This window comes from Oculina patagonica, chromosome 14 (genome assembly GCF_052425735.1).
Source record: "Oculina patagonica isolate OP01 chromosome 14, crgOcupat, whole genome shotgun sequence".
Lineage (NCBI taxonomy): Eukaryota > Metazoa > Cnidaria > Anthozoa > Scleractinia > Oculinidae > Oculina > Oculina patagonica.
Window position 1 is genome coordinate 15,875,309 of NC_135771.1, and position 12,967 is coordinate 15,888,275.

The window sequence follows — 12,967 nt, forward strand, 5'->3', positions numbered from 1 at the left end:
AAGAGACCATTCCACCTAGCATTTTGACATATTAAACCTTGCAGTTATGGTAAGACATGACTTTGTGTCACACATAACTTGTTATCTAGCTAGTTTACAAGCTCGCTCACCACAAGTCTCCCATAGCTCAGTCGTCAGGAGTCCAACCAGTATCTGGAAGCAAGGTCATGGGTTCAACTCCCACTGGGGGCCTCAGAAAGTTTGTTTTTCGAGTAAATTGACTCGCAAACACTTCTTCATTCATTTCACTTTAACTATTAAGTGACCATTCCACTTATTCAGATTTATCATTATTTTCAACATGAGCCTTGCAGTTATGGTAGGACATGTGTCACACTTAAGAACCTAGTTTACCACCTGGCTCACTACGAGTCTCCCATAGCTCAGTGGTTAGGCACCCAACAGCTCTCTGGAAGGTCGTGGGTTTCACTCTCACTGGGGGCATCAGAAAGTTTGTTTTTTGAGTACCTTATGAAATTAATCGAATTTCAAACATTCGCGTTAATTTTTGTTAACGTTAATTTCCGCACCGTTAATTAAGTGGAGCGTTAATTTCCATGACGTTAATTTCCATTATTTTGGCCCCAATTTCTCGTTACAGTCCAGACTATCTTGATTCCAAGGAAAAAGCATTATTTTATCTGCCACTATCATTGATACTGCGAAGAACGCTCAAAGTGGGAAAAGTACCACGAACATTGTTTTCGTTTAAGATTATACGCCTACAAGTGTTGAAATAAACTTGTTCCTGTTGTGTATGTCGTGTTAATTTCATTCATTTTGAAATGTTACTCCCTCTTTCGTGTTAATTTCCTTTATTGGGAAGTAATTTTTCCTTCAATTCGCGTTAATTTAAGTTGCGTTAATTTCAAATACCTTAATTAACACAAGTGTTAATTTCCTATAATAAGGTAAATTCAAATTGCAAATGCTTCTTTATTCATTTCACTTTAGCCGGGTCACCATAATTATCACTTTTCATTTATTCACAAACAACTGATATTAATAATGGGTGAAATGTTTGTTATTCAACATTGTGTTGTATGCAGTGGGTACTAACAATCACAACAGCCACCAACCAATAGGGATGCAAGGAATTGAGGATCAGTACTACACACTGTTTTTGGGGGAGGTGCAGTGGCCTAATGGTTAGCGCACTGGACTCCAGATTGAGTGTTCTGGGTTCAAGCCTGACCAGGGTCACTGCGTTGTGTTCTTGGGCAAGACACTTTACTTTCATAGTGCCTCTCTTTGCCCAGATGTATAAATGGGCACCGGCCAATTTACTGCTGGGGGGTAACCCTGTGATGGTCTAGCATCCATCCCGGGGGGGGGGGGGGGGGGGTACTCCTAGTCACTTCATGCTATGAAGACCGGGATAAGCTCTGGCCTGATGGCCCAGCTAGGCTTGTATGCTGACTTTACCTACCTACCTACCTACACATTGTTTTATACAGGTATATCAAGAAAGCCACAAGTTGCCCTGATCCTGTTCTGTCCAAGCTACAGCCTGACAGGCATTTTGGAGCAGTGTCTGAGAGGTTTTCTTTATCCATTGCCAAATACACAGAAGAAAATCCTGACAAATGCTTGACTGATGAGGAGTTCGAAGAAAGGTTTAAATACTGCTTCTCTTCATTTCTTGTTGCCTATTTGCTAAGTGTATTAAATAAATGTTTGTTTGTTACTGTAAGTATTTTAATAAGGAACAGCAGTGATGACGAGATGATTGCCCCCAGAATATTCTGCTGTGATTACTTAATCTGTACATTTGTACGTCTGAGCTGTTCTTTTTAATCATGTTTAGTGTAAATTGGTTTCCATGCTGACTATTGTGACAGCTTCCACAGTGACACTAGAAATTTGCTGCTAAGACAATGTTTAACTATCATTGTTTGATTAGCATGACTATGATTTAAGTTCAAGGGAGATGTAGAAATAGATACTTAGTAATAGAGCAGTTTTCATTTAAGTGTCGTAAAACAAAAACCAAAGTAATTACTTTTGCCAATCACAAAGGACACAGTGAACCAATCAAAACTTGAAGCAAATACATGTAGCCGGCACAAGGCGCGGGAAAACGTGCGCAAGCGAGTCACGATTGATTTTGGTTTTACTCCTGATTGGCTGTGAAAGTGGCGCAAGATTTTTAAGCCAATCACTAAGCGTAGTAATGCAAAACCAAAGCAAAGGCAATTTACTTTCGACACTCAAGTGAAAACCGCTCTAATTATTCATCTCTTTACTTGCCATCAACTAAGTTGTAACAAGAATTTAATTTTGCCTTCCGACCTTCTTTTTATTGATAAATTAAATGCATTAATGACAATCATCCTCAAAACTAAACTTAAAAGTTCAGGTCTTTTGAACACTAAAATTGGAAGTGGAGGAAATATTGCAGATAATAAGTAGGGGTACTTTTGGACTAGAGAGTGTTAAAAAGGAAACTTACGAATGGGAGGGGGGGTGGGGGCAGGGGACTCAAATTGTGAGGAAAGTTTTTAAATTTTATCATTCATATGATAACAATGAGCTTGCAAATCAGAGCAACAGTTTATTGGAAAATTTATTTTTATCTTGCCCCTTTTTTTTTTGAGTGAAAAAGTGACCTGAACATGTTTCCTCCAAAATGTTGACATTCAAAATTTGTAGACCATGTAACTTAGTGTTGCTGTTACCAGAAAGTTGTTGTTGTTGTTTGCAGTGGTAAACTACCGGCCAGCAAGTTTAAAAGCCTAATGTACCTGAAAGCTTTCCGAGCATTAGCAGAACCAGGAGAAGCTGTTGGGTTGTTAGCTTCTCAGGTGAGGATTTGCTAATTCTGAGTGACACACACATACCTTCATACTAAGGATCCAGAACCACAATTCACAGAGGAGAGCCTAGATAATCAATTCACCTTAGTATTGAATATCAATGTTTAGACAGCATGTTTAGACAACAAGTATTCTAAGTATTGATAGTTTTATCAATAGTTTTTTTATAGCCAATTTATATTTATTACTATTTTTTTCATTGTCTCTGAAAAGCCCCCATGAGGAGAGGACAATAAAATTTGTATTGTTGTTGTTGTATTGCATAATGTACCAGTTCAGGGGCGGATGTATTGGGAGGGTGCAGGGGGTGTGCACCCTCCCCTCAGATGACCTGCAGCTTTTTAATACAACTGGCATTCTGCAAAAAAAGTCAGTTATGCCATTCCTTAATGGTGCATCCCCTCCTAAGAAAATTCCTGTATTTGCCGCTGCAGTTAACTTTATTAAGGCATTTCTGTTAACCCAAATTTTTCCCTTCTACTTTTCATCTAGTCTATTGGCGAGCCCTCTACTCAGATGACGCTCAACACTTTTCACTTTGCTGGTCGCGGTGAGATGAACGTTACCCTTGGAATTCCAAGGCTGAGGTAAATTTCTATTATTCTTTTGATTTCGTGTGTTAACCTGAAAGTAGAAAAATAGATTGATTATAATTGAAAACACGAGATACTGCACTTGTAGCAGCACTCTTGTATGCCATTCACTACCAGTATTTTTTGTTTGCAATGTGTGATAATCCAAGATCTTAATCAGCACTGCCTTCAAGAAGTAAACAACTGTGGAGGTCTGCTTTAGGCTTGAAATTGGTTTCTCGAATTCTAAGGAGACAGTTTGTGTTTATGTTGGAATATTCTATTACAGGGAAATCTTAATGACTGCCAGTGCAAATATCAAGACTCCCAGTATGGACCTCCCAGTTAAACCTGGCAAAAAATCACGGAAGCATGCCAAAAAGTTGCAGAGGAAATTCACCAAAGTTACACTGGCACAGGTATCATAATAATCCATACATTGGATTCTCTATTCTAAATGATATAGTATACTTAGATGACATCACAGATCACCATAAACTCTATTTAATATCCTAAACAATACACTACTTATAACACACTATGAACCAGACTAGTATAGCCATATACACCTAATTGAAGAAACGTTGACCACGTGAAAAGCATAAACCATGAACGATAATTATGATCCAATGGTATTTTGGGTAGACATTGAAAGTAAAGCACTGCAGTCTACAATAATTATGGCAGCTTATGATTGTAACCAGGAGAGCTTTGTTCTGTAGGTACTGGAATCTGTGGAGTTCTGGGAGTCATTGTCACCGAAGACTAAAGGGCCAAGGTTAGAAACTGCTTACTGTATGAAAAGTCATATTCAATTTGCGATAACTGTGTTGTGTTGCATCTCATGGCACATTAGAACTCTTTATTATACTGTACAAGTTGAATGTCAGCTCGTAGCAGTGCTCCAAGTAGTGACCATTTCGGTCTTCATGGAAAGTGGATGCTATTTTTCACAGTTTCTAATAGAGTGATCTAGTTTCCATGCAAAGACACTGGATCCTACTACAGTTGAACCTCGATTTAGCGAACCTCTATATAACGAAGTCCTCAGTATAACGAACGATTTTCTTCAGCCCGGTGAAAATTACGGTAAAATGTATGGAACAGAACCTCGACATAACGAACCTCGATTTAACAAAATCCTCGTTATAACGAACACAATCCAGAAGCCCAAACGTAAAATATACCTCGATATAACGAATAAATGTCAACATGTGACGAAAAGATGAATACTAAACAGACCAACAAAGATGAGGGCAATTTTCGCATAAGAGACGACTGACGACGAGTCAGAGGGCAACAGCTCATTACAGCTGTATATATATACAAACACAAAAAACCTCAACAGATCGACATTATCCTCTTTGTCTCTTGTGAGTTCTATTTATTTATTTATCTTTGAAGGCTTGTGGAAAAAGGAATAAATAGCTAAAATTCCTAGTTCAATGCCCTGGTTTCTTCCTTAACCAACCACTTCCCTTGATAATTGTCCTCCATGCTTTAAAAATAAGTGGAAGACACGGCACAATATGGACTACGATCTGAGGCATTTTGTTACCATGTTCATTTTGAGGAATTTCCTAAATGGAGGATGCATTTTTACTGATGACAAAAATCGAATCTTCATTGGAAGTAATCTTTTATTAGCGTCTCAATTTATGTGTTGTTTTTAAGTAGTTTTGTTTTTAGTGTCGTAGCTCGGTCGGTATAAAACGCAGACCATGCAGACTGCAGACCGTGCAGACGGTGCAGACCGTGCAGACTGAGTAATTTTTTTTCTTCTTTTTTTACATTGTGTTTCACAAATTTTTTCACGAACGGTTTCCGAAGTTCGTTTGAAATTCGCGAAGTTCGCTACGAACTTTAGGGGGAATTTCATCATGTAGTTGTCAATCAAATTACGAACTTCGAAACGAAATTGTGAATTTCACGTGCAGCGAAGTTGGAAGGTTGAGGAGTTCGCAAGTTGAGAAGAAGTTCGTCCAGTTTGTTTAATTTGGTGAAATGAATCCGTTCACGGTACAAGGAAAGGCAATTTCGAGTCCAGGAAGGCAGGAAATCATCTAAAGTTGGCTTCAAGGTCAAGGATTATTTTATTTAGCTTCCAGCTTGTTGAGTTTTCTTCTACTGCCAGAGAGCGCGTTACATTGTAAACATTGGAACATTTCAAGTTATAGGTAAAACGAACTGGTCGGATATAACAGTTTATTTGTTAAGTTCAGGTTTCTGGTTCAATTTTATAACGTAAACAAATGCTTCGGTTGGTAGTTATGCTTTGGGAATACAGGGTTTTCTTGAGAAATCCCCCAAAATTTTTTACACTGTCCTTAATAATAAAATATAAGTAATTCGTAAATAAATACACATTTCAATTGTTCCAAAGCAAGTGTTGTTTATTAGTAAAAAATTTTTTAACCAAAGCTTATATTTTTTGCAAATATAAATTATTTCAGAGGAACAGAGTTTATCACGAACAGACAGATGGCGTGACTTGCGTGTTGTGTAAACACGGAAGTATAACAACACGGAATTGAAAAGTTCTGGTTTTCCGCAGATTTTCCAAACTGATGTGTATTCAAGAAGGAAAACGTTTTTTTCTCTTTAGAAGATTTTTACGGCACACACAAACAGTATTTTTATAGGTAAACCGGTTCATCTGTTGAAAGTTTTTCCTTCGAAACTGCACACGGCAGAACTTGTAATCTATTTTTAGTCGGGTGTCGGGTGACATTGGGAAAACTCAGTTGTAACATTCACAAACCATTTTCAGGGCAGCCTTGCTTTTTAGTCCGTTGATGTCCTGCCTTACTGGACTTGGGATTGCTTTTTGCTGTACCGTGAACGGATTCATTTCACCAAATTAAACAAACTGGACGAACTTCTTCTCAACTTGCGAACTCCTCAACCTTTCAACTTCGCTGCACGTGAAATTCACAATTTCGTTTCGAAGTTCGTAATTTGATTGACAACTACTTAATGAAATTCCGCCTAACGTTCGAATTTCAAATGAACTTCGGAAACCGTTCGTGAAAAGTTTTGTGAAACACAATGTTAAAAAAGAAGAAAAAAAAATTACTCAGTCTGCACCGTCTGCACGGTCTGCATGGTCTGCAGTCTGCAGTCTGCACGGTCTGCGTTTTATACCGACCGGTCGTAGCTATGTACAGATCTGTACAGAGACAATAGAGTGAATTCGTGTAACCCGTTTTTTATATGTTAATGAGTCGTATAATATTCTAATGTTTGTGTACAATAAACAATACACGAGTGGTCAGAAAACCTCAAAGAAATCACTTTAATAGTTATACAGAAATTAGTATAAACAGGACGTGTCTTTCTTTAAGCAGTTCAAGAACATGTTCAACCTAAATCGAAAAATTAGCGGTCTGGTTCAAATCACGCAGGATTTAGTCATTTCACATTAATGTTTTTCAGAAGATGGGAAAGAAATTTGCCAGAGCAATAGAACACGTGCACAGCTATTTTCCTGCTCATTAAACCTTTTGTTTGCTAAACAAAAGTTGTTTGCTCCCCATTGGATTGCTCGCGCAGAATTGTGTTACAGTCAAGTTTAATTTGTTTTTCTTTACGCGATGTTGAATATAAAATGTTTAAAATCGCAAGACAATTCAAGGCATGATAATTGTAAGCCCCGTTATCTGTTTTGGTTTTTACATATTGGTAAATGCTTGAATTTTAACTTGACTTCCACATGCAAATACTTACGATTTGTCCGCCATTTTCTGTTTTCCTGTACAGCTCATTAAAATATTACACGGCGCATTTGCATATAAAAAACGGGTTACACGAATTCACTCTAATAGCTTCGTATAGACATTAAAATACGAATGTTTATAAGCAATTGCTCAGATCTCATAAAGTGCAACATAACACCGTTGAAAATTAATGATTAACCATACCTCGATATAACGAATATTTTGGTTGTTTTCCCGAAAATTCGTTAAATCAAGGTTTTCGATATAACGAACTCTCGATACAACGAACAAATTTCCCCAGTCCCTTGGCACTTCGTTAAATCGAGGTTCCACTGTATTGACTATAACAACTTGAAAATTTTTTACAAAAGAAAATCCATTCATCAGAAACTATCAGACTTGATGGACCCTCGAATCGCTGCACACAACGTAAACAATTAAGGCTGACAATAATTCATACCCACTTCCAGAACGATACAACAATAACATCATCACGTAAGCACCATAAACACGCAAGGGTAAAGATATAATAGCTTAAGTGTTCTTTTAACAACTAATTAAACTCACTCAAAACTTGTCCCCATGGGGACAATTTATTGCTGTGCAGTGATCAGTAAATTACTGTGTGTAATTAGAATTAATTAGTTAGATTAACATGTAAGTGCAAAGTACAACACCCCCTCAGACCTCTTCTTTTTTATCTCATAGCGTCTCCTCCCCTCGTTGCCCCAATTTTCTTTAAAAATATTTTTGTGAAAAACTATTTATGAAGACATGTTTATTTTGTTTCTCTTTAGGGACAGAGTGCATCGTATCAGATTTAAATTTCTCAGTGAGTCACAATACAAGGTGATAGTCTTTGTCTTGGTTTTTTTTTAAGTTTATTTAAGGTGGCTCAACTGGATTTTTTAGGGGTAACACTGCTCAAGTTTGATAATTAACTAAGTCGCCATTAACAATGCTATCAAAAAACGATCACCACAGTTGTATTAGATAAAGATGAAATTTTTTTTATGATCAGTGTTATATTGACATCAGAGTTGCCATAGCGACGAAATGACGTCATTACGTCTTTTACCTTCGCTCGTATTACTCGGCACCAGGAGATTTTTACGAAAATCGCTCAAAGGAGCTTGTACCAAACATAGCTGCCTCGATGTTGGCAAAGTTTGAACAAATTCTGTGAGAGCGTTTTCGAAATATTTGGGGATGAAGTTTTCGGGGCTATAAAAACAGTCAAAAACATACTAACGAGAAAATGGGGTAATATCTAAAGAAAACGACGCGCCTGTGAATTGCAATTTCATCTTATGGTAGTTTGATTTCGTTTAAAATCGTGTGTAAAACAGTGGTGGGGATTGCTTTGGTCGATTGCGAGAAAAAAGAATTTGATGAGCATGCGTTCCGGTGCTCTTGTTGCCATTTTCGTTTATTATTTGGTCTATGCCTACAAAAGTGATAATAAATTAAAAACCGCTCGATGAATTTTTTTTTAAATTTGACAAACTCGAGGTCTGTCATCTATTGATAAAGCTTGCAAGTTTCAAGCTCATTGAAAACATTTAAGGCAGTAAAATTGGGCCTCCAATGTACTGATTTTTTCTCGCAGATTTCATGTTTACAAGCAAGTGTCCTCATTATTCACGGGTATTGTTTTCAAGTTTCATATCTTCGTGCACCACTCCAGTAAAAAAATTCATTTGCATTAAACAGGACGCTCGATTGCTTTCCGAAACATTTTCCGAAGCATGCTAATCTGCCTTGGGGTGAGAATAGCAATGACAATATCTGCAGAATAATAGCTTTCGTTTTCTGGACAGAGGTCCTTGACATCAATAGCTCGACAAATGCTGTTACAATTTTTTAAGCAATGCAAGCATGTTTCGGAAAATTGTTCGGAAAGCAGTCGAGCGTCCTATTTAATACAAATGAATTTTTTGCTCAAGTCGTGCACGTGGATATGAAACTTAAAACAATACCCGTGAATAATGAGGACACTCGCTTGTGAATACGAAATCTGCGAGAAAAAATCAGTACATTGGAGGCCCAATTTTACTGCCTTAAATGATTTCAATGAGCTTAAAACTTGCAAGCTTTATCAATAGATGACAAACCTCGAGTTTGTCAAATTCTAAAAAAAAATCATCGAGCGGTTTTTAATTTATTATCACTTTTGTAGGCATAGACCAAATAATAAACGAAAATGGAAACAAGAGCACCTGAACGCACGCTCATCAAATTCTTTTTTCTCGCAATCGACCAAAGCAATCCCCACCACTGTTTTACACACGATTTTAAATGAAATCAAACAACTATAAGATGAAATTGCAATTCACAGGCGCATCGTTTTCTTTAGATATTACCCCATTTTCTCGTTAGTATGTTTTTGACTGTTTTTATAGCCCCGAAAACTTCATCCCCAAATATTTCGAAAACGCTCTCACAGAATTTGTTCAAACTTTGCCAACATCGAGGCAGCTATGTTTGGTACAAGCTCCTTTGAGCGATTTTCGTAAAAATCTCCTGGTGCCGAGTAACACGAGCGAAAGTAAAAGACGTAGTGACTTCATTTTGTCGCTATGGCAACTCCGATGTCAATATAACACTGATCATAAAAAAGTTTCATCTTTATCTAATACAACTGTGGTGATCGTTTTTCGATAGCATTGTTAATGGCGACTTAGTTAATTCTCAAACTTGAGCAGTGTTACCCCTAAAAAATCCAGTTGAGCCACCTTAAAGAAGTTGGCTTTCGTCAGTCCATCCTTGACCCCATTTCCTTTGTAACAAACCAGAAAAACTTTAACACTAATTGAATTTAAATAGAAAACATAGCACAGTTAAACTTCCCTTGAGTACTTAGCTAAGTTAATGTGTCTATTTAGGAGAGGTGTTGGCCTACCAGTGAGAGTTGGTTGTCATACATTACTGTTTTCTGCTTTACCAATAAAGATATCAGCTTTCTATCAACTTCAGAATCACGATAACAACAGAATACTAAACTAGTCTGCTTTATAATTAATTATAGGAGGAACTGTCTGTGAGAGCCGCAGACATTCTTCGCTATATGGAATCAAGTTTTATAAAAAGGATCATTTCTGCAGTTGTAAAAGCCACAAAGGCTAAAAATACTGAAAGGTCGGTATTATAAAGTTGTTGATAAGTGCATGCTATAGTAATAGTAATAGTAATAGTATATCTTTATTGCGCCTTACTCTCCAAAGGGAGGTATTGGTCCGTTTACAACAAAGGTTTTAACATTTACTAATACATTTAAGAAATAACAAAAATTTGATTCTTATACAATTCATAATGGCAATGTAAAAAATTAAATAAATTATAATGTTCATTGTGCTTGTAAGTTAAAAAGCTCTTTCCTTTTTTGAAACATTGAATGTATATATTTACCTACTATTTTTGATGTATGTTTATTTTCAGCTCTAAGTAGGTACTTAATCCTCTCGTTCTCACTTAAATATATGTACCTTACATCAACCTTTGAAATGTGAGAACATAATTCATGTCTTATGGTTGTAAATCATGTAGTGAGTTCTTATCCTATTGACTGATTTTAGTCAAACCCAAAGTAAGTGCACATTTTTAAGAAGAAGAAAAAACAGGCATACAGTAGTGTGGACAATCAAAACGCAATAAACCACTCAAGACTCAAGTCAATAAATTGGGACTATTAATAACAATACTAAGGAAAATGTCCACAGGCCAAGTGAATTGACTGACTGACTGACTGACTGACTGACTGACAGATGGACGTACGGATAAAGAGAGAATAGAATTGTAGAATAGAATAGTAATTCTCAAGACCAGTGGGAATGTGCCATTTTCTATGACAGTCAATGACACCCATTGTCGTCTTAAGTTGCCGTAAAGATACATATTTGATTCTCCAAGATGGGATCTCTATCTATCTAGTTACCCCTACAGACGTAAAACATTTTGCTGATATATACACGTCCTGTCTCTTATGAATTGTAGGATAATTGAGACTGCAGATGACAATGAACAGCCAAGAAATGTTAACAATGAAGAAGGAGGAAACGCCCAGGGTGAGATCATGGGAAACTTGCTTAAACAGTTTATTTTAACATAACTAGTCGTTGATATGACTCTGATAGACAAAAGGACTCTTTCTAATTAAAGCAAGCTTGTTTTGTATAAAGAAGTAAAGTCACGCTCGTGCTTATCTGTTCCACACTGCTAGAGCTTATCCTATTGATGTTCCAAACCTTTAGACAGGTTGCCCTAAAAAGTTCACTGGTACCTACTGGTGCTCCTTGGTGAAAGGGGCATTGCACAAGAACCCTGTGCAGGGCTATACAGTAAAAACCCGCGTAAAGAACCTAGGTTTTTTCAAGTTAGCCTAAACAGGTTCTTATATAAATGGTATTTAGTGTAAAATTAGGCTAACTAGGTTCTTAATTAGGTTCTTAACTTTTGTTCAAGAAATTAAGTAGCATTTTTAAATGATCTGGTTTTTAATGTCCAATAACAGTATTCTTGGAGGCTTCGGCAAGCAAAATACTTTACTATTTTAATCTGATTCTGTTAAAATCAAACCTATACTGTAACCTTCACTATATTTCCCAATAAATCTTGTATACAAAACAACATAACATGATAAAATGTCAAAGTTGTGTTATAAATATATTTTTGAGAAGATTGTTTAATTCTATATTTTTGAGATTATTTTTTCTTTTTTGAAAATAAGAACCTGTTGTAGAATTTTAGCCTTAAATGGTTCTTATGTGAAGGGTGCTTAAAAATGAAATTTTAGCCTAACAGGTTCTTAAATGTTAGGTTCTTATACGCGGGTTTTTACTGTAACTCAGACTGCCCAATTTGTAATCCAGCATGCTGACTATTAGACCATTAGTGACATTTAAGCTCAAATTTCTGGATAACTTTCCTTGCAAAAAACTAAAATGCAAGTTAGTTGGTGTGGAAAGTAGAGAACCCAGGCCCCATTTATAGTGTACCTTTGTGTTTAAAGGAAACCTCCCCTCTTACGACTAATTGATGTTGAATTGTTTCGAATAATGTCAAAATTTCAAATTGTTTTATGAGACAAGGGAGAAATGACATTTAAAAGTAACAAAAAAGGAAAAGATTTTCCCTTTTAAATTTCCCACGTGCCGCCATTTTGGATTTTATGACGTGTAAATTTTGCCGGTATTTTTTGGAAGCAGATGATCTTTTGTGTGGGTTTCCTGTAGTCACTTACTTTAACCTAAGTGATGTCTGTCTTGAGGAATCGCTTATCCATTACTGCTATGTTCAAGTGACATGTTTTAATATATGACATTCTGTTTTCATCCTGTTGTAGAAGGTGAAGATGATGATGATGACAATGCTGAGTTATCTGATGAAGAAGCAGCTGATGGAGACGCTAATGAAGCCAAACAAAGGCAAAGACGTGAACAGGTACCCACCCTTAATATGTGGAATACAGCATACAGTGTTCAAATTTCAATTAACTGTTAAATTTTGGTTAATTCTTGATTTGGATTTTCCATAGTATGGCGTAATGGTCTGGCCCTGGGTGTTCAAAGATTGGATAATGCTATCTGGATATTGTTTTTTTTTTCCGGTGGATAGCTATTAGCATTATCCATCTGGGCCCTGGGAGACAGAAGAGTTAGAGTTGCTGTTTAGTATCATTCAACTTTAATTGTCTTTATCTCAATAACAGCATGCCAGCTATGAAGCGCCTGATGAGGACGAGCAGATTGTTGAACAGGAACTTGAGTACAACTCTGAAGGTAATTAAAAACAAAAGCTGTCAACTAATCACCCCATACAAAAAGCATGTTGTTCACTCACCGTAGCTATTTGAAGTATTAATTGA

At 36.7% G+C, this 12,967-nt stretch overlaps 1 protein-coding gene across 1 annotated transcript in view; it reads left to right on the top strand.

Moving 5' to 3' along the window:
• The window catches only part of LOC144638596 (DNA-directed RNA polymerase I subunit RPA1-like), a 57,483-nt gene that overhangs the window by 38,077 nt on the left and 6,439 nt on the right, over positions 1-12,967 (top strand). The window contains exons 22-31 of the mRNA XM_078497785.1: positions 1,458-1,616; positions 2,705-2,804; positions 3,309-3,403; positions 3,678-3,807; positions 4,111-4,166; positions 7,902-7,953; positions 10,133-10,242; positions 11,098-11,168; positions 12,446-12,543; positions 12,812-12,881. Coding sequence (XP_078353911.1) covers positions 1,458-1,616; positions 2,705-2,804; positions 3,309-3,403; positions 3,678-3,807; positions 4,111-4,166; positions 7,902-7,953; positions 10,133-10,242; positions 11,098-11,168; positions 12,446-12,543; positions 12,812-12,881 — 941 coding nt within the window. The remainder of the gene's footprint in view (positions 1-1,457; positions 1,617-2,704; positions 2,805-3,308; positions 3,404-3,677; positions 3,808-4,110; positions 4,167-7,901; positions 7,954-10,132; positions 10,243-11,097; positions 11,169-12,445; positions 12,544-12,811; positions 12,882-12,967) is intronic.